This window comes from Pituophis catenifer, unplaced genomic scaffold, assembly GCF_029215685.1.
Source record: "Pituophis catenifer annectens isolate HBS135680 unplaced genomic scaffold, rPitCat1.0.hap2 SCAF_10, whole genome shotgun sequence".
Taxonomy (NCBI): Eukaryota; Metazoa; Chordata; class Lepidosauria; order Squamata; family Colubridae; genus Pituophis; species Pituophis catenifer.
The window spans coordinates 28,902,278-28,923,586 of NW_027256890.1; the positions used below are offsets into that span (position 1 = coordinate 28,902,278).

At 44.3% G+C, this 21,309-nt stretch overlaps 1 protein-coding gene across 1 annotated transcript in view; it reads right to left on the minus strand.

The window, feature by feature from the left end:
• LOC139322202 (serine/threonine-protein kinase MRCK gamma-like) overlaps positions 1-21,309 on the minus strand; it is a 106,981-nt gene that overhangs the window by 11,443 nt on the left and 74,229 nt on the right. Inside the window, 7 exon segments of the mRNA XM_070951219.1 lie at positions 4,215-4,312; positions 5,072-5,659; positions 8,513-8,575; positions 14,789-15,005; positions 17,662-17,743; positions 19,165-19,295; positions 20,325-20,458. Of these exon segments, the coding sequence (XP_070807320.1) occupies positions 4,215-4,312; positions 5,072-5,659; positions 8,513-8,575; positions 14,789-15,005; positions 17,662-17,743; positions 19,165-19,295; positions 20,325-20,458 (1,313 nt within the window).

Below are 21,309 nucleotides of genomic sequence, written 5' to 3' on the forward strand. Positions count from 1 at the left end.
CAGATCAAGGTCAACTCAGCCTTGCATCCTTCCGAGGTGGGTGAAATGAGGACCCAGATTGTTAGGGGGAAATATGCTGACTGTATAAACCACTTAGAGAGGGCTGGAAAGTACTTATAAAAGTCTAAATACTATTGCTATTTTTCCTTCCTTCCTTCCTTCCTTCCTTCCTTCCTTCCTTCCTTCCTTCCTTCCTTCCTTCCTTCCTTCCTTTCCTCCTTCGTTCCTTCCTTCCTTCCTGTTAGAATGCAGCATTGCAGGTTATATCTGCCCACTGCCAGCAGTTCAATCCTGACCGGCTCAAGATTGACTCAGCCTTCCGTCCTTCCGAGGTGGGTAAAATGAGGACCCAGATTGTTGGGGGCAAGAGGCTGACTCTGTAAACCGCTTAGAGAGGGCTGTAAAAGCACTGTGAAGCGGTATATAAGTCTAAGTGCTATTCCTTCCTTCCTTCCTTCCTTCCTTCCTTCCTTCCTTCCTTTCCTTCACTCCCTCCCTCCCATCCATCCATCCACCCACCCATCTATCCATCCTTTCCTCCTCCTTCCTTCCTTCTGTTCATCCAGCCATCTTTTTTTTCCTTCCTTCCTTCCTTCCTTTCCTTCACTTCCTTCCATCCATCCATCCATCTACCCATCTATCCATCCTTTCCTTCTCCTTCCTTCCTTCCATTCATCCAGCCATCTTTTTTTTCCTTCCTTCCTTCCTTCCTTTCCTTCACTCCCTCCCTCCCTCCCTCCCCAGTTGTCAGAATGCAGTATTGCAGGCTAATTCTGCCCACTCACAGCAGTTCAATCCTGACCAGCTCAAGGTTGACTCAGCCTTCCGTCCTTCCGAGGTGGGTAAAATGAGGACCCAGATTGTTGGGGGGGGGCAAGAGGCTGACTCTGTAAACTGCTTAGAGAGGGCTGGAAAGCACAGTGAAGCAGTGTCTAAGTGCTATTGCTTGGGAAGGAAGGAAGGAAGGAAGGAAGGAAGGAAGGAAGGAAGGAAGGAAGGAAGGAAAAGATGGCTGGATGAATGGAAGGAAGAAAGGAGGAGGAAAGGATGGATAGATGGGTGGGTAGATGGATGGATGGAAGGGAGGGAGGGAGGGAGGGAGGGCCATGATGGCACAGTGGTTAGAAAACAGTATGGCAGGCTACTTCTGCCGTCTGCCTGCAATTTGGCAGTTTGAATCTCACCAGGCTCAAGGTTGACTCAACCTTCCGTCCTACCGAGGTGGATAAAATGAGGACCCAGATTGTTGGGGGCAAGAGGCTGACTGTAAACCGCTTAGAGAGGGCTGTAAAAGCATCATGAAGCGCTACATAAGTCTAAGAGCTATTGCTATTGCTCTCAATGGCTGAATCCTAAACCCACAATGAGCAAACTGCTCTTCTGTTATACCTTCAACATCAAGATAGACACAGGACTACACAAACACACACGCACACTAACACCACACACGCACAAACATCCCCCCCTCCCACGGAGGACAACATCCTTTCCTATCGCAAGCAAGCCAACCCCTCCTTTCTCTACAGCAGCCCAAAGAGAAAATATTTGGGGGTGTATCACTTGCCGGCACATCCTTTGAGACACCCCACCTGTTCCCAGGTACACACCGAGTCCCCTGGCCTTAGAAGAAGCAGGACTGGGTACGACAACAGGTTGTATGTATGTACAACCCTGTCGGCACCATCTTCACTTCACTTCCTCGAGTTACAACCATTCTTTCACTGACAGTTGGAAGATACAACAGTGGGGGACTTATGACCGTTTTTCACATTTAACAACCATTGCAGCATCCCCAGGGTCTTGGGTTCAAAATTCAGACGCCCGGCAACTGACTCATACAGTATTTATGACGGTTGCAAAATCCCAGGGTCACGTGATCCTCTTTTGCGACCTTCTGACAAGCAAAGTCAGCGTGGAAGCCAGACTCATTTAACGACTGTGTTACTAACCTAGCAGCTGCAGTGATTCTCTTTTAACAACTAGGAAGAAAAGTCGTCAAACAAGGCACAACTCACTTAACAAACTGTCTCGCTTAGCCACAGAAAGTTGTCAGAAGGTCGTAAAAAGGGGAATCACGTGACAACCCCTCCCCCCCCACCCCGGGGACGCTGCGACCGTTATAAATATGAGCCCATTGCCAAGTGGCTGAATTTTGATCACGGAGATGCTGCAAAGGTCGTAAGTGTGAAAAACGGCCATAAGTCCCTTTTTTCAATGCTGTCGTAACTTCGAGCAGTCACTAAAACAAAGGCTTGTACGTCGAAGACTACCGTACTGCTAAACTCATGGCTTAAAGGCCCTATCTGTTGTGGTCCGCCAGCAGCCTGCAGAGCTGGCAGCGGAGTCGGACAGCGACGAGGATGAGGAAGAACATGGGCCAGTCCTGGAGGCTGGGGAAGGCCCGGATGAGGGCTCTGCGTCGGAGGCAGAGATGGGGCCGGGGCCATTGGGGAGTGATGTGTGGAGTCCGGAGCCTCCAGAGGCTGACAGCAGAGAGGCAGAGGAACAGGAGGAGCCTGTTCCTAGTGCACGCATGAGAAGAGCTGCCAGAAGGCAGGAGCAGCTAAAGCCGAGAGGACGACTCGGGAGTAAGGCCAGGAGATGATTAGCCTCTCCCATAAGGTGAGGGCCTTGGTGGTACAGCGGACTAAGTGCTGTTAAGTGCTAGCACTTAGCTGCCAGCTGCCTGCAATTAGTGCGAGTTCAAATCTCACCAGGTTCAAGGTTGACTCAGCCTTCCATCCTTTCAAGGTAGGTAAATTGAGGACCCGGATTGTTATTTATTAAATTTATTATTTATTAAATTTATATGCCGCCCCTCTCCGGAGACTCAGGGCGGATTGTGGGAGCAATAAGCCAGCTTTGTATAGAACAACACCGCTTAGGGGGGGGCGAAAGCCCTAATAAGCAGGTATATACATAAAACTATGCAGGCTATTGCTATAATGCATTGTAAGCCGCCCTGAGTCTACGGAGAAGGGCGGCATATAAATTGAATAAATAAGTAAGTAAGTTAGTAAGTAACGTAAGTAAGTAAGTAACGTAAGTAAGTAAGTAAGTAAGTTAGTAACATAAGTAAGTAAAGTAAGTAAGTAAGTAAGTAAAGTAAGTAAGTAAGTAAAGTAAGTAAAGTAAGTAAGTAAAGTAAGTAAGTAAGTAAGTAAGTAAAGTAAGTAAAGTAAGTAAGTAAGTAAAGTAAGTAAGTAAAGTAAGTAAAGTAAGTAAGTAAAGTAAGTAAGTAAAGTAAGTAAGTAAGTAAAGTAAGTAAGTAAAGTAAGTAAAGTAAGTAAGTAAAGTAAGTAAGTAAGTAAGTAAAGTAAATAAGTTAAGTAAAGTAAGTAAGTAAAGTAAGTAAGTAAAGTAAGTAAAGTAAGTAAGTAAAGTAAGTAAGTAAGTAAGTAAGTAAAGTAAGTAAGTAAGTAAAGTAAGTAAGTAAGTAAAGTAAGTAAAGTAAGTAAAGTAAGTAAGTAAAGTAAGTAAGTAGGTAAGTAAGTAAAGTAAGTAAGTAAGTAAGTAAAGTAAGTAAGTAAGTAAGTAAGTAAAGTAAGTAAAGTAAGTAAGTAAAGTAAGTAAGTAAGTAAAGTAAGTAAAGTAAGTAAGTAAAGTAAGTAAGTAAGTAAAGTAAGTAAGTAAGTAAGTAAAGTAAGTAAAGTAAGTAAGTAAGTAAAGTAAGTAAGTAAGTAAGTAAGTAAGTAAGTCTTAAAAGACCAGCAACAGCTTTTGGGCTCTTTGCAGGAAAACAACAGTTAAGAGATTTGCTTCCTGTTTGGCTGTAGTTATTTGTTCAGTTCCTGAACTGTTGCCAAGAGAAGCCTTTGGCAGTTTGCCCAATTATCCCAAGGTCAGAGATAAACTGAAGAATGATGTTTTGAGGACTTTGCTTTCATTTCATTTGGAATACGCTGAGAACGAGTTAATTCTCAGCCGTTTTAAATAAAATCTGTTTGTCTTTTGGAACTGTTTTGCACTTAATATCAACTATGTGGGCCTGGGTCACAACACTACCCACCCTATCAAACTATTTTACGTCCAGGAAGGGAGGCCTTTCGGGTGGGCGGCAGCCTCACACACCGCGGCGTCCATTTTGTGAAAGCGCTCACGGCCGGCTGCCAAGCCTGCATCCTGATCGCTGATCCGGCACCTCTTTCCTTTAGGGAAGTTTTAAGATTTTTTTTGGGTGTGGGGGCGTGAGGGATAGAAAACATGGTGGGCACCTTTTTCAAACAGATGGTCTGAATCCACTCGGCCTTCCGGACATCAAAGATATCTAGGCTGTTTTCGCTGAATACTGACAAATAAGGAGCATTGTAGCCTGAAACGGAAAAGAAGTTAAATGTCGGTTGCGCCAAGTCTACCCCTCATACCCACAGCTACCTACATCCTCCCGCAACCCTGCTGATTACGTGGCAGTTGGCTTAATGCTGGTTTGCCAAATAAGCCAGGATGGGTTGAGCTTTGTAGCCGAGGGGGCCACGCCGCCTGCATTCATGGACGTCAAATTAGAATTACAAATATTCTTACTTGGAACCTTGACAGAGCCCAGTGGCACGCACAGGTCCCACCAGAAGGGACGGACCCAGGGGTGAAATCTAAAATTTGTTACTACCGGTTCTGTGGGTGTGGCTTGGTGGGGGGTAATGTGACTGAGTGGGTGTGGCCAACTTTTTTTTTTTACTTTTAAAAGCATTTTTTCTACAACCTTAAGAGGTTGCAGAAAAAAATGCTTTTGAAAGCCTCTGACGATCCCAGCTGAGCCGCGCGATCATCAGAGGCTTTTTTTTTTTTTTACTTTTAAAAGCATTTTTTCGGCGGAAGAGGTTGTAGAAAAAATGCTTTTAAAAGTAAAAAAAACAGCCTCTGATGATTGCGCGGCTCAGCTGGGCATGGGGGGGAGGGGCAGGGATTTTTGCTACCGCTTCTCCGAACCACCCGCCCCCATCGCTACCAGATCGCGCGATCCGGTCCGAACCGGGAGCATTTCACCCCTGGAGGGACCACAACACCCATCATCCCCAGCCAAAGCCCCCACCACCACTACCAGCACCCTCTTCCAAATCTGCGACCCACTCACAGCAGCTGAGAGGAGCGGCCGGCCACATCAGCTCCTGGGCACGGCTGCGGTGGCCGTGCATGTCCACGTAGAGTCCGAAACTGCTGAAGCACAAGATGAATTCGCTCAGGCTGACCTCCACAGCTTTCAACGCTTCCATCTGGGCCACGGTGGTTGCCCGGACATTGTCCGCGTGGGGCAGACTGACCGGGGACCCTTCGTTGAGCAGAGGGTAGAGGGAGAAGCCGGACGGATAGCCCACGCAGAGCCGGTCCCCCAAAACATCCAGGCACTGGACGTATCCCGGCGCTTGGATCTCCTTGATACGACGGTGGGGCGGGTGCGTGGCAGTCAGCTGGAAGCACAGGACCTGGCGTTTGCAGGCCACGCAGAGCACGGGGGTCGTGCCGCGGCAGATCAGCCCCACGGCCACCGCCTGGCAGCCTTTGGCCTCCACCACCTTGGTTCCTGGCGCTTCGGGAGTCTCCAGCTCCGCCCACGAGAAGATGCGGAGTCCGTGGTTCTTGCCACAGAGCACGGAGAGCAGCTGAACTTCAGGGGAAACCAGCAGCAGTTGCACCCGCCGGCAGTCGCCCACCCGCAGCACATCTGGAGGGGAGACAAGGGGTCAAGGCTCGGGGTCAAGGGTTGGCAGCTCCGGGCACAACAGTGGAAAATCAGGAGCAGGAAAATTGTGATGTCAACATTAGGAAGAAATACAGCTAGTCCTTAAGCTACCATTGTTCATTCAGTGACCGAAATTACAACGGGACTGTAAAAAGCGACTGAGGACCGTTGTTCACACTTAGGACCGTTGCAGCTTCCCCATGGTCACGTGATCAAAATTTGGCTGCTTGGCATCTGATATTTATCCCCCCAACCCAAGCAGGAGACCCTGCACCATTTCTGACAGATGGCAGTCCAGTCTCTTCTTGAAAGCCTCCAGGGATGAAGCTCCCACAACTTCTGAAGGCAGCTTCTGTCCCATGGGTTGATTGTTCTCACTGTCAGAAAACTCCTCCTTATTTCCAGGTTGAATCTCTCCTTGATCAGTTTTCATCCATTCTTCCTTGTCTGGCCTTCAGGAAAATAGCTTGACCCCCTTCCTCCTCTCTGCAAAAGCCCCTCAAATACTGGAAGATGCTCTCCTGTCTCCCCTGGTCCTTCTCTTCTCCAGACTAGTTCCTGCAACCATCCATCGTATGTTTGAGCCTCCAGCCCCCTCATCATCCTGGTTGCTCTTCTCTGCACTTTTCTAGAGTCTCCACATCTTTTTTTATAGCGTGGTGACCAAAACTGGATGCAGGACTCTAGGTGTGGCCTTACTAAGGCTTTATAGAGTGGTAGTAGTACCTCCCTTGATCATGTTGGATAACCATTTGTCTGAAGTGGTGTAGGGCAGAGGTCTTCAAACTTGGCAGCTTTAAGACTTGTGGACTTCAACTCCCAGAATTCTCCAGCCAGCTATGCTGACTGGATAATTCTGGGAGTTGAAGTCCACAAGTCTTAAAGCTGCCAAGTTTGAAGACCTCTGGTGTAGGGTTTCCTGCCTAAGCAGGAGGTTGGATTAGAAGACCTCCAAGGTCCCTTCCAACTCTGCTATTCTATTCTATTTGAATTTGATTGTATCCCTCTGTTAATGCAACTTAGGGTTGCGATGGCTTTTATCTTAACAACTCAACAACTGCAATGATTCCCTTAACCACTATGGCAAGAGAGTTCGTAAAACAGGGCAAAATTCACTTAACAACTGTCTCGCTTAGCAACAGGAATTTTCGGCTCAAGGCTGGTTGTAAATCAGGAACTCGCTGTACCATGATGCTTCGAAAACACGCGGGACCATTTAGCTGGCTTCCCAAATCAACTGAGCTTCTAGCTTTGCAGAACAAGCCAGTTTCAGAACACAATGCGAATCGAGGTAGTCCTTGATTTAGGACCACAACGGAGCTGAAAAACTTCGCTTGCTAAGCCGAGCGGTTGTTCTATGAGCTGTGCCTCATTTTACAACCTTTCTTGCCACTGTTGTTAAGCGAATCCTGTGTTTGTAAGCAAATCTGGATTTTCCCATTGGCTTTGCTTGTCGGAAGCCGGCTGGGAAAGTTAACAAATGAGGATCCCGAGATATATGCCAAGTGCCCGAATTTTGATCACGTGACCTTAGGGAATGCTTCAACGGTCGTAAGGGTGTTCAATGGTCGTAAGTCACTTTTTTCAGTGCTGTTGTAACTTCGAACGGTCACTAAATGAACAGTTGTAAGTCAAGGACCTCCTATGGGCCTTGAGTTACTTAGGACCATTTTCTTAGTGACCGCTGGAAGTTACGACAGCGTTGAAAAGAGGGTCTTACAACCAGACCTCGCACTTATAGCCGTCATTCTAGCCCCACGATCACATGATCAAAATTGGGATGCGTAGCGACCAAGAATGTATTTACGATGCGACTTTGGATTTGCTCAATGACCATGTGATTCGGTGAACAACCTCAGCGAGAAAGGTTGCAAACTGGGACCCACTTTACGACCTCACCTCTTAGCGATGGAAGTCGAGGACTAACCTGTGTGCTAAGCCTGTATGAGAGAGAAAGAGAGAGAGAGAGAGAGAAAAGAGAGACACAGAGAGAGAAAGAGACAGAAAGAAAGAGAGAGAGAGAGGTAAAGAGAGACACAGAAAGAGAGACAGAGAGAGAAAAGAAAGAGAGAAAAAGAGATACAGAGAAAGAGAAACAGAGAGAGAAAAAGAGACACACAGAGAGAAAGAGAGAGAGGTAAAGAGAGACACAGAAAGAGAGACAGAGAGAGAAAAGAAAGAGAGAAAAAGAGACACACCGAGAGAAACAGAGATGGAGAGAGACAAAGAGAAAGAGAGAGACAGAGAAAGAGAGACAGACAGACAGAGAGAGAAAGAAATAGGAGAGGGAGAGAAAGAGAGAGAAAGAGACAGACACACACACACACAGAGAAATAAAGAGACAGAGAGAAAAAAGAGAGAGACAGAGAGAAACAGAGAGAGAGAGACAGAGAAAGAGAGACACAGAGACAAAGAGACACAGAGAGAGAGACAGAGAAAAGAAAGAAAGAGGACACGAGAGAGAAAGAGAAAGAAAAAAGAAAGAGAGAGAGACACAGAAAGAGAGACAGAAAAGAGAGAAACAGAAAGAGAAAGAAAAAGAGAGACAGAGAGAAAAGAAAGAGAGACACAGAGAAAGAGAGACACAGAGAAAGAGAGACACACAGAGACAGAGAAAGACACAGAAAGAGAGAAAAAAAGAGAAAAAGAGAGACAGAAAGAGACAGAAAAGAGAGAAAGAGACAGAGAAAGAAAGAGAGAGAAAGAGAGAAAAAGAGAGACAGAAAGAGACAGAAAAGAGAGAAAGAGACAGAGAAAGAAAGAGAGAGAAAGAGAGACACACAGAGAGAAATAAAGAGAGAGAGAGAAAGAGAGAAATAGCTCAGATCAGCTCACCGTTTGTCCTGAGATTAACGAGGAAAAGTCCGTAATCCGTACCCAGAGTGAGCCGTTCCCGGTCTGCAAAAAAAGACACACCATCTACAGTTAGTGTAGTCCTGGGGTCTCCAACTCCTAGGCTGCGCTACCAGGTTGTAGGCAGTTCAGAACCGGACCACACAAGCCGCGGGCGAGCACGGGAAGCTCCGTTTGCACGAGTGGCGCGTGCTCGTTGTCAGATGTAAATGCCTTATTCTCTAATGTGTAAATAATGTATATATGGAACATCAGGGGTTAACTTATTACTTGAGCTTTAATGTATTCATATTTTACCACTCCCATTCCTGGCTCCGCCCCTTGTATATAAAAGGAGCCATCCTCCCCATTTTCCTTGCTTCTATCTTGAATATTCAGCGAATATAGAATGCCTATTATGATTAAAGAGAATTATATTTAAACCTATAACTTCTACTATCTTTATTGAGTCTGATCCTGAAAATATTGCAACAAGCTGGTAGCAGAGGATGGTTAATTGACTCAATAAGTAATTAAAAATGTCCAAGAAAGATAGGCCCAACACCAGGGCCTACAGCAAAGAAATAGAAACTGATCAAGAGATGATCAACGAATCCACTAATGCGATTTCGAGAGAATCCGAAGAATACACCACTGAAGAAGAAGAACTGATGAGTGAAAATAACGACCAGGAAGAAATCGAGATAGAAAATAACGAACTCAGGTCAGAAATATTAAAAATACTAAAAAGCCAAAAGAATGATGAAAGCCTCATCGCGGACCTCCAGGAGATGCTGAGGAACAGCGGAGCAGCGAGAGAGAAAAACATCATTAAAGAAAAACCCAAAGATCAAAAAACTGTGAGTGAAATGACTACTGAGAAAATAGTTGTAAAAAAGAAAAGATGTGACCCCGCGCGAAATTTTGAACGGCAGCCATCTTGGTTTCAACGAACTTCAAAAGAGAGTGAAGCAGAGCCAATCAAAACGCTCAGTTCAAAATTTCTGGCGCGAAAAACGCTATCAGACGAAGAAAGTGAAAAAGAAGTCTCAAACTCTTCAGATGAACCAAAATCAGAAAGTGAAGACGATTTAACAAAGTCTCAAGTAGAGTCAGCAATGAAAACGCTTTTTGCTGCTTTTGGGCCAAGATTGAAAATCTCCAAGACATCGACGAAGAAGCAAGAAATCAAACCGACAACTCAAGACCTGCACGCTCCCATCCTGACTTCGAAAACGACGACACCCGAGCCCAGAGAGCCATGCCGATTCCGCCCTACACCGCAGACAGAATCGAGTGCCAGCACACACAAGAGAAAGAGAAGAACCGCCGCCATCACCAAAGCCCCAAAAACCGAGCCAGAGACCGACTCATCTGAAGAGGAGCGGATCGAGAGAGCTGAAATGGAGAGAACCTTCCACAACGGCGCCAAAGAAGAAATGAGCAACGCGCATGTGCAAAACTACGTAGACGGCTCCGAAAGACTTGAACTGGCCAGAGAACCGCGCAGACTCGTTACAAGCATCCCAATGCCGTTCTGTAATTTCCTGCACTTGAGAGACCACGGACTGCCTCAGGTTGTAAGTAATGGACAAAATAATGTGGGGAACTTACCCAGTGACTTCCCAAAACTTAGAGTTGATGGCATTAATTTACAAGAGTGGTACCAACAGCTTCAGGTTATTTTTATGAAAGAAAATTTACTATTCTTTATAACTAGTCCTCCAAGAAGACCTTGGACTTTAAAAATAGACTGTTTACATCATAGAGCATTTTTCATAATAATTTCTAGCGTGTCTCCTGCAATGTATCATAGCATCAAACCAAACCTAACTGTATCAGAAATAATTCAATGCATGTTTAATCTATTTCACAGCGATAGCGTAGCCACAACCACAAGAATGTCTAAGGATTTCTTTTCTTCTAGAGTGAAACCAGGGGTTTCTATAAGTGAACATTTGATAAATCTAAACAAAATAAGAGCTGAGCTGCAATTGAGGGGGGAAGTGATTTCAGATCAAACTATGAAAAGTGTTATTATCAATTCACTTGATCCATCATGGGATAGCTTTATGTCACACTTAGATACCATTAATTTGGGATATTTATCAATAGAAAGTCTATCTAACAAATTGATAGCAGAAGACAATTCAAGAAAAAATCGTTCCAGTAACCAAACAGAACACAAATCTTTTAGGAAAGTAGTCTTTCAAGATAAATATAATGAAGCCTTTAGATGCCACAATTGTGGATCCAGGGAACACAGTAGAAGAGACTGTCCCAAAGTCCCAAGGGAGAGACATAGGCCAGAATATAGGAGCAAATACAATTACAGACAATCTTCCACAGATAGACACAAATATAGAAGTCCACCAAACTACAGAGAAAGTAGAGGGGGTAGAGAAAATTCAAAAGAGAGAAAATCTGGGTCACTAAATGGGCTAAATAAACAAGACAGCACCAAAACACAACAAGATGAGAACAATAATTGGCTTATTGATTCTGGTGCAACAAATCACACCACTAATAACAAAAGTATATTATCTTCATTTACAGAAGATAAGTTTGTGATAAAGGTAGCTAATCAAGAAAAGGTTCAAGTATTAGGCAGAGGAAATGTGACCTTGCCTGGTTTAGGGAAAATAGAGGGGGTATTATTAATCCCAGAAATACCTCACAACATACTAAGTGCTATAAAACTAAGCAGAGAATCTGACATCAATATAGTTTTCTCAAAGGGGAAAGCAACTATAGAAAAGAACAAAACAAATGTAGGCACTGTGATGATAAAAGGGGGTCTACCCTATCTGATAACCAAAGAAAGATGGTTACATAACATTGATTCAAATATGGAAGATTGTATTGAAGCAGATGATGAAAATGTCAGTAACAGTGACAATGATGAATGTAAAATAACTCATGATAACAAAAATACACACAATGAGAAGAAACCAAAAATAGGTAAACCAATTCATGATGAGTGTGCTCATATCTTACATAGGAAGTTAGGACATGCTAGCTTTCCTGTAGTACAAAAAATGACTGAACACGCAGAAGGTGTAAAAATAAAAAATTGTGAAAATTATTTAGAATGCTCAGTATGTAAATCCACCAAACTAAAAACCAGTCCTAGACCAAAAAAATCTAACAGATCAACTAACAATATTTTTGATTTGGTACATATGGACTTAGTTGGTCCATTAACTCCATCAATTACCTATAGAAAACGTTACTTCCTAACAATAGTGGATGATTACAGTCGCTATGGTTTTGTTTACACATTAAAGCACAAGGATGAAACCTTTCAGAAATTTAAGGAATTCTACAAACGCGTAGAAACACAACATAATATCAGAATAAAACAAATTATGACAGATAGGGGATGTGAATTCATGTCTAAAGAATTCTCCCAATGGTTAAAGGATAGAGGGATGCTACATTTCACGTCCAATCCATTTTCTGCCTTTCAAAATGGGATTGCAGAGAGAAAGAACTCCACACTACAAACCATGATTAGATGCACATTAGAGGATGCTGGTTTAGGCAAACAATTTTGGTCAGAAGCCTTACATTATTCAAATTACACTCAAAATAGAACATGGTCCAGTATTGTGAATAAGACACCATATGAGGTGATGTACAATAGAAAACCTAAATTAGCACACATGCACATATTTGGAGTTACTGCAGACGTGCACATACCTAAACAATTGAGGAGAAAGGGAGAAAACGTATCCAGGAGATTAAGATTCATGGGATACGAAACTGGAACCAAAGGGTACAGATTCATCGATAATAATAACAAATTTATAGTATCCAGAACAGCTGTGTTTCATGAGCAGGCCAATTGGTCTAAGTTGCACCTTAATGAAATTTTTCCTAATAAAAGCAAAGATAATATATCTTGCGAGGAAGGAACAACAGAAAATCAAAATATTAACAAAAGTAAGAACAAAACCAAAACTTGGACAAATAGTCAGCATAAAATAAAGACAGACACATTAACAAAAAAGGAAGCCAGATATTTGCATGACAACCATAGCAAACCTGAAAGAAATATTAGAAATAATAGAAACCAAATACCAAATAAATACAAAGATTATATTATGCATATGGATGGAGAACAAATAACACCTAATACATATGAGGAAGTATTGAAACTTCCCCGTGAAGAAAGAGAAAAATGGGAACTAGCTATGGAAAAAGAAATGAAAAGTTTACAAGGATTAAATGTATTCACACCTGCGATCGCACCTAAGGATAAAACAATTATAGGTACCAGGTGGATTTATAAAATTAAGAATTTAGAAGGAGGTAATACCTTATACAAGGCCAGACTAGTTGCACAAGGTTATGCACAAAAATATCCAGAAGACTATACTGACACATATTCACCCACTGTGAGAACAGAGAGTGTCAAAACAGCTCTTGTAGTAGCATCTGCACTCAATCTAGACGTGTTTCAATATGACATACAGACTGCATACTTACATGCAAAATTAGATAAGGAAATATATGTAAGAGCACCACACAGTCAATACACTAATAAGAACGAAATTTGGTTACTAAATAAGAGTCTGTACGGATTGAAGCAATCTGGCAAAAGATGGTACGATTGTTTGGTAAAGGTACTAAAGACCATGGATTTCAACGCCACCACTGCTGATAACTGTTTCTTTGTAAAAAAGAGTAATGATCATATTGAATTTGTATTAATTTATGTGGATGATATTTTATATATTGGAAAGCATAAAGAGAGCAGGGAAATCTTTGTAAATAAGTTAAACGAACACTTCTCATTGAAATCACTAGGTAGAGTGAATAAATACCTTGGTGTACAAATTAACAAAACAAAAAGGGGATTCAAACTTACTCAAAAAGATAAAATCATTGAACTCCTAAACAAATGTAACTTAAATAATGCCAAAACATGTGACACACCTATGCAAACTGATTTTCTTAGAAACAATGGTGAATCTTCCCCTGAGTTTAAAGACAACACATTTTACAGATCAGTTATAGGTTCACTCCTTTATATATCTAATTGGACTAGGCCAGATATTGCATTACCTCTCAATTTATTGTCAAGATATGTTAGCAAACCAACCTTGTATCATTGGGAAGCTGTCAAAAGAATTTTAAGATATCTGAAAAGTACATTAGATTTTTGTTTAATATTGGAACCCAATAATGACAAAGAACCAAAAATTACTTGTTATGCTGATGCAGATTGGGCTGGTGATACATCATGCAGAAAGAGTACCTCTGGTTATGTTTTTCTATTGAACGATTGTCCAGTTTACTGGTATACTGGTAAACAAGAACTGGTAGCCACCTCTACCACAGAAGCAGAATATGTTTGCTTGTCTAAAGCTGCAAATAACCTTGTATGGTTTAATGATTTGATCACAGATGTTTGGAAGAAACCTACTTTACCATTTATTATGCATGAAGATAACAAAGCGGCCATTGAAATTTCTAGATCCGATGCAATTGGACAAAGGTCCAGGCATATTGATATAAAATTTAAGCACGTGAGACAACTATCTCAAGACGGATTCATCAAAGCAATACATTGTGATACTTCTGAACAATTAGCTGACATATTAACAAAACCCTTACCTTCTAAACAACACAAATATTTAACTTCTAAATTATATGTATTATATTGTCCTGAATCTGAATGTAACTGGTGTTGTATAACGAACCGGCATTTAGAGGGGGATTTGTCAGATGTAAATGCCTTATTCTCTAATGTGTAAATAATGTATATATGGAACATCAGGGGTTAACTTATTACTTGAGCTTTAATGTATTCATATTTTACCACTCCCATTCCTGGCTCCGCCCCTTGTATATAAAAGGAGCCATCCTCCCCATTTTCCTTGCTTCTATCTTGAATATTCAGCGAATATAGAATGCCTATTATGATTAAAGAGAATTATATTTAAACCTATAACTTCTACTATCTTTATTGAGTCTGATCCTGAAAATATTGCAACACTCGTGTTTGGGTGGGAAGCTCCATTTGCACAAGTGGCGCACACGTGCATCCACCACTCATGTAAATGGAGCTGTGCATGCAAGTGCCCGCTCCCAATGCTTGCACCCAACCATTCCCTCCCCCACCCCGCCAGTCCGTAACGCTGGAAAGGTTGGAGACCCCGCGTGTGCTCCACCACAAATCAAGGCCATTGTCCCTGCTCCAGAGACAATGGACTGGTGGAGCAGACGAGATCCACCCACTCCGACCCCCAGAACCGTAATTTCAGGCAGCACCTATGATTGCGGCCGAGAGGGTGTGCGGGATGAAGGGCAGCCCGTTGTCGTAGGCCTCCTTCAGCACGTAGACTGCCCGGTCGGAGTGCCGGTTCTGTCGCAGCAGCTGCTGCAGCTCGCTCAGCACCTGCGTCCACCTCCGCATCTCCGCCTCGCTGTCGGCCAGGAAGAGCATGGAGCTGGTGGTGGGAGGGCAGGAGAGTTGAGTGGACGTCACCTGTGGAAGGAATGGGGTGAGCAAGCAGGACGCCAGCCGGTGCCCGGCTGGACGCTACAAGAGAGAAGGAGCCAGACTGCATGCAGGAACTCGGACAAATCTGGACGCACATTAAAAACAGCTGGGGCCACTCCTGGACTTCGTGTTGAGGTGAAAAACCAGTGGTGAAATCCTAATTTTTTTACTACTGGTTCTGTGGGTGTGGCTTGGTGGGTGTGGTGTGGCTTGGTGGGCATGGCAGGGGAGGAATATTGCAAAATCCTCATTCCAACCCCATTCCAGGGGAAGGATACTGCAAAATCCCCATTCCCTCCCCAGTCCAGGGGAAGGATACTGCAAAATCCCCATTCCCTCCCCACTCTGGGGCCAGCCAGAGATGGTATTTGCTGGTTCTCCGAACTACTCAAAATTTCCGCTACCGGTTCTCCAGAACCTGCTGGATTTCACCCCTGGTTCTGACCCAGCCTTCGCAAGTAGTGACAAGATGTTTACTTCTGAGTAAAACAACCCCCCCCCCTTTTTAATAACAGGGCAGTAACAGTCCTTTTATTCACAGGGATAAACAAAAAAAATCAAACATAATGAATCCCAACAAACCTGGTTCTGGCCAAGAAATCCAAATTACTTGCTGTATACTAGAAACGAACAGTTGTCTGTGACAATGGACCACTCTCAAACCCCTCCTATATATTTCCCAGCCAGGGAGGGGCTGGCTAGCATCTACTACTGCAATGCTCTCTACATGGGGCTCTCCTTGGGGTACACCCGGAGGCTCCAGTTGGTCCAGAATGCGGCCGCGCGGGGGATTATGGGAGCGATGGGGTGCTCCCATGTGACACCTCTCCTGCGCGAGCTGCACTGGCTTCCTGTGGTCTTCAGGGTGCGCTTCAAGGTGTTGGTGACCACCTTTAAAGAGCTCCATGGCTTAGGGCCGGGGTATTTACGAGACCGCCTTCTGCCACCAATAGCCTCCCACCGGCCAGTACGCTCCCACAGAGAGGGACTCCTCAGGGTGCCGTCAGCCAAACAATGTCGGCTGGCGACCCCCAGGGGGAGAGCCTTCTCTGTGGTGGCACCCACCCTCTGGAACGACCTACCCCAGAGATACGCCCGATACCAGACCTCCGGACTTTTTGTCGGGCCCTGAAAACACATCTTTTTCACCTAGCCGGGCTGGCTTGATCCCATCCCTTCGGTTTTAATTTGTAATTGGTTTTAATCCGGGTTGTTTTAAATGGATAGCCAAAATTATTTAATGTTTTTTAAACTGCTTTTAAATTTTATATGTTATGTTTTACCATGGCTGTTCACCGCCCTGAGTCCTGTTGGAGAAGGGCGGTATACAAATTAAATAAATCAATCAATCAATAATACTTCTGCTTTTCCCTGAGAGCCGGCTTATTGCTTTCCTTTGCTCTCCTCTCCTCTCCTTTCCTCTCTATGCATATGTGCATCTGGGACGGGCCCCATCTATTCCTCCCCCTCACTCAGCTCAGGCCCCGAAGAGAGCTGCCTCTCCATCTGGAGGAGGACGGAAGGCCCCAGCTCTGCCTCTCTGTCTCTGCTGCTGTTTCCTTATCAGCCTCCCAAAGGCTCCGAAGCCGCCTCAACCTCCTCCTCGTCTGACTCTGCAGCTAGCTCTGCTGGCAGCCGACGGGCCACAACAACTTTTTGCCTGTTGCTATAGAAATGGCTAGTATATACAGATAGTCTTCCAGTTACAACAGTCCATTTAGTGACCGTTCAAAGTTACAACGGCACTGAAAACAGTGACTTAAGTGACTCGTTTTGACACTTATGACCATTGCAGCATCTCTGTGGATACACGATCGAAATTCAGATTGCTTGGCAACTGATTCATATTTATGACGGTTGCAGTGTCCTGGGGTCATGTAATCCCCTTTTGTGACCTTCTGGCAAGCAAAATCAATGGGGAAGCCAGGTTCACTTAACAACCCTGTTGCTAACTTCACAACTGCAGTGATTCACTCAACAACAGTGGCAGAAAAGGTCGTAAAACGAGGCAGCACTCAACAAATGTTTCGCTTAGCAACAGAAATTTGAGGCTCAATTGTGGTTGTAAGTCGAGGACTACCTGTATATAGTGTCTTGGAAAAGTAAAAAGCTGAGGTAAGGCTTATTCTGTTGTGCTAAAAGAAGTCAGAAGTCTTTTTTCTCTCTTTTCTCTTTTACCATACGCGTTTTCCTCTTCCCCTTTCCCTCCCCCACTTTCCCATTATTTTCATTTTTCTTGGTATTTGCTATTTTGATAAGCTAATAAAAATTTGAATGTCAAAAAACAGTTGGGGCTTTGAACACCTCCTTGCGGCCGCCATATAACTTTTTTTTTGACCGTACTGCCTTCAGACATTTTCAAATCCTGCTTTTTCAGAGGCTCTTTCCCCCAAAACCTGGCATAGACCCCCTTTTTTTGAGCTTTAGTCCTCAAAAACAGTCCCTTGGTGACGAAAAGGGCCTCAGCAGCTGCCTCTTGTGGAGAAACCTCCGTTTAGGATTCCTGCTATCTTTGAGCTGAGGGAGCCTCGTTGGCCGCTCAACAGATCTCGTTCATTGCTCTTAGGTCTTGCACTAACCATAACTTGAAACATCAGCAAGGCCTGGACACTGGGCTTCTCTCGTCCCTTCTGATTCTTACCCGAAAGATACATGGCACATCTTTATTGCTGGCGTGGATGACATCGGAGGCCAGGACAGGAGCCACGGAAAACTGCTCATCCCTGTCGCCGGGATAAAAAACGGGTGAGAAAAAAAATTCTACCTAGTTCCTTTTGAGTAGTGACTAACAGAATAATAGAGTTGGAAGGGACCCCGGAGATCTTCTCCTTGCTCAAGCAGGAGACCTTGTACCATTTTAGACAAATGGCTGTCCAGTCTCTTCTTGAAAACCTCCAGTGATGGAGCACCTACAACTTATTAAGATAAATCATTTCACTGATTAATTGTTCCCACTGTTAGAAAATCCCTCCTTAGTTCTAAGTTGCTTGATTGGTTTCCATCCATTGTTTCTTGTCTTGCCTTCAGGCTGTCAGACTTCGATGCTATCTCAAAATAAAATGAATTTCCAAACTGCCAATCTTTAAGGAAATCTTTTCTTTAATTGAGCACAGCCACCGGATCATGACTCGATGCGGACGAGACTGACCTTTTGCCCCCCAATCCCTCCCTTTTTGATCCCCAAATCTCTGCTTCTCATTGGCTATCTTCCAAGTCATTCTTCAGACTTCTTTTCCTCGTCATTTCCCAGGAATGTCTCCCCCCCCTTCATTTCCATGGAGACCGAGCTTCAAAGGGATTTAGCAGGCAGAAGTTCAGAGCTTATCTCTCTCTCTCTCTCTCTCTCTCTCTGCTCTCTATGCCAGCGTCGAAACGCTGACACAAGCGCTTTGGAGAATAAGTTGACCCCCTCCTCTTTGTGGCAGCCCCTCAAGTACTGGAAGACTGCTATCATGTCACCCCTAGTCCTTCTTTCCATTAGACTAGCCATAACCAATTTCTGCAACTGTTCTTCGTATGTTTTAATTTCCAGGCCCCCAATAATCTCTGTTGTTCTTATCTGCACTCTTTCTAGAGTCCCAACATCTTTTTAGCATCAGTGAGTAGAGAAAACGGTTGTAACATCACAGAGGTTGGGAACTTCCATCCAGTGGTGGGATTCAAATTTTTTTTACTACCAGTTCTGTGGGCAAGGCTTGGCTTGGTGGGCATGGCTTGGTGGGCATGGTAGGGGAAGGTTACTGCAAAATCCCCATTTCCTCCCAATCAGCTGGGACTCAGGAGGCAGAGAATAAATGGGGGGCGGGGCCAGTCAGAGGTGGTATTTACCGATTCTCCGAACTACTCAAAATTTCCGCTACCGGTTCTCCAGAACTGGTCAGAACCTGCTGAATACCACCTCTCCTTCCATCCCAGGAACCTATATCTGGCCCATCAATTTGACCCAAGCTTTATATTCCTCTGAGCCACCCTACGAATCATCGCTGGGTTGATACCTAACCAGACAGCCAAAAATCTAACCCAGAGCTTCTCAAACTTGGCAATTTGAAGTTGGGTGGACTTCAACTCCCAGAATTCCCCAGCCAGCATTCTTTAAAATAGATGGACTTCAACTCCCAGGATTCCCCATCATGGATATACTCACCGCATATCTGTGACATGCATGACACCTTGAGAGATCTTCCCTTCTGAGGCATCGAAGAGGAAAATCTTGAAGTCGCTGATAACCACGAAGGCCTTCTGCCAACCCTTTCTTACCCCGGAGGGCTTGGGTACCTTTGGATAAAAAGAGAAACAGGCAAATTTGTCTTGCCCAGAGTAGCAGGTGCAAGTCCAGGAAATATTTTCATTCCTGCAGGGCAGAAGATCCACTTAGATAGAACATGGAACTAGAGGTCTTCTAGTCCAACCCGCTACCCAAGGCAGGAGACCCTTTCCCATTCCTGACAAATGGATGTCCAATATTTTCTTAAAAGCCTCCAGTGTTGGAGCACCCACAACTTCCGGAGGGAAGCTATTCCAACGGTTAATTGTTCTTACCAGGGGTGAAATGCTCCCGGTTTGGACCGGATTGCCCAATCCGGTAGCGATGGCGTGAGGTGGTTCGGAAACTGGTAGCAAAACTCCCTGCGTCCCCCCACCATGCCCAGCTGAGCTGCACGATCGTCAGAGGCTTTTTTTTTTTTTTTTTACTTTTAAAAGCATTTTTTCTACAACCTCTTCCGACAAAAAAAATGCTTTTAAAAGTTAAAAAAAAAAGCCTCTGATGATCGCGTAGCTCAGCTGGGATAGTCAGAGGCTTTTCAAAGCATTTTTTTCTGCAGCCTCTTGGCCGAGGAGGTGGTAAAAAAAATGCTTTGAAAAGTCTCCGACGATCCCAGCTGAGTTGCCTGATCGGCAGAGGCTTTTCAAAACATTAGAAAAAATGCTTTGAAAAGTTTTTTTTAAAAAAAGTTGGCCATGCCCACCCAGTCACTTTACCCACCCCCACCAAGCCACGCCCACAGAACCGGTAGTAACAAATTTTACATTTCACCCCTGGTTCTCACTGTCAGGAAATTTCTGCTTAGTTCCATGTTGAAGCTCTCTGATCACCTTCCACCTCTTACTTCTTGTCCTATTACTTCATGTTCAGTCTGGAAAAGGTTTACTCCTGTCCAGCCTTGGATCTCTTAGTGGTGTCCCATCCAGGCCAACCCTTAGCTTTATTTCAAAGTCAACCGAACTTTGGATTAAAATCCTGAAGTTGGAAAAGTGCCATTCCCAAGATCTGCCCTAGGCAAGGTTGGAAACCCAGTCTCTTACCGACAAATACCCCTCAAAGGCGGTGCCGGTTCCGTTTACCGGATTCACCCCCAGGGTTTTCTGCAGCTGATCTGGAGGCATGGGGCAGATGGAGGCTCCAGCAGCACAGGAAACGTGGCAGACAAAGTTGCAGGCTGAAGAAGAAGGGCGAAAAGCGAGAAAAATTATTTTCTTGGTCTGTTTAAATATCTTAGCCCTTGCAAGAAGAGAACTGTGTTGTCCTAGAGGGGCCAAAAATCAGGGGGAGGCTGGGCAGCCTCTCTTCCAATCTGTGTTTCTCAACCTCACCAACTTTAAGATGTGTGGACTTCAACTCCCAGAATTCCCCAGCCAGCCAATGTGTTGGTTGAAATGGTCCTTTAAGATGTTTAGAACAGAATAACAGTTGGAAGGGACCCTGGAGGTAGTACAGTGGTCTAAAGCACCCTGTTATTAAGACCAGCTGCCTGCAATTACTGCAGGTTCGAATCTCGCCAGGCTCAAGGTTGACTCAGCCTTCCATCCTTTCTAAGGTAGGTGAAATGAGGACCCAGTTTGTGGGGGCAATAAGCTGACTTTGTATAAATATACAAAAGTATGAAGGCTATTGCTTAACGCACTGTAAGCTGCCCTGAGTCTCCGGAGAAGGGCGGCATATAAATCAAATAAAAAGAAAAAAATCTAGTCCAACCCCCTGCCTAGGCAGGAAACCCTACACCACTTCAGACCAATGGCTATCCAATCTCTTCTTAAAAACTTCCAGTGTTGGAGCATTCACAACTTCTGGAGGGAAGTGATTGCACTGATTAATTGTACTAACTGTTAATCAGTGTGGATTTCAACTCCCAGAATTCCCCAGACAGCCACTGTACTGGTTGAAATGGCCCTTTAAGATGTGTGGACTTCAACTCCCAGAATTCCTCAGACAATCATCATTTTGGCTGAGATCGCCCAAAACCTTTTGATGTACATCATAGCTAAGTTGTAGGTGAAAAACTACCATTGG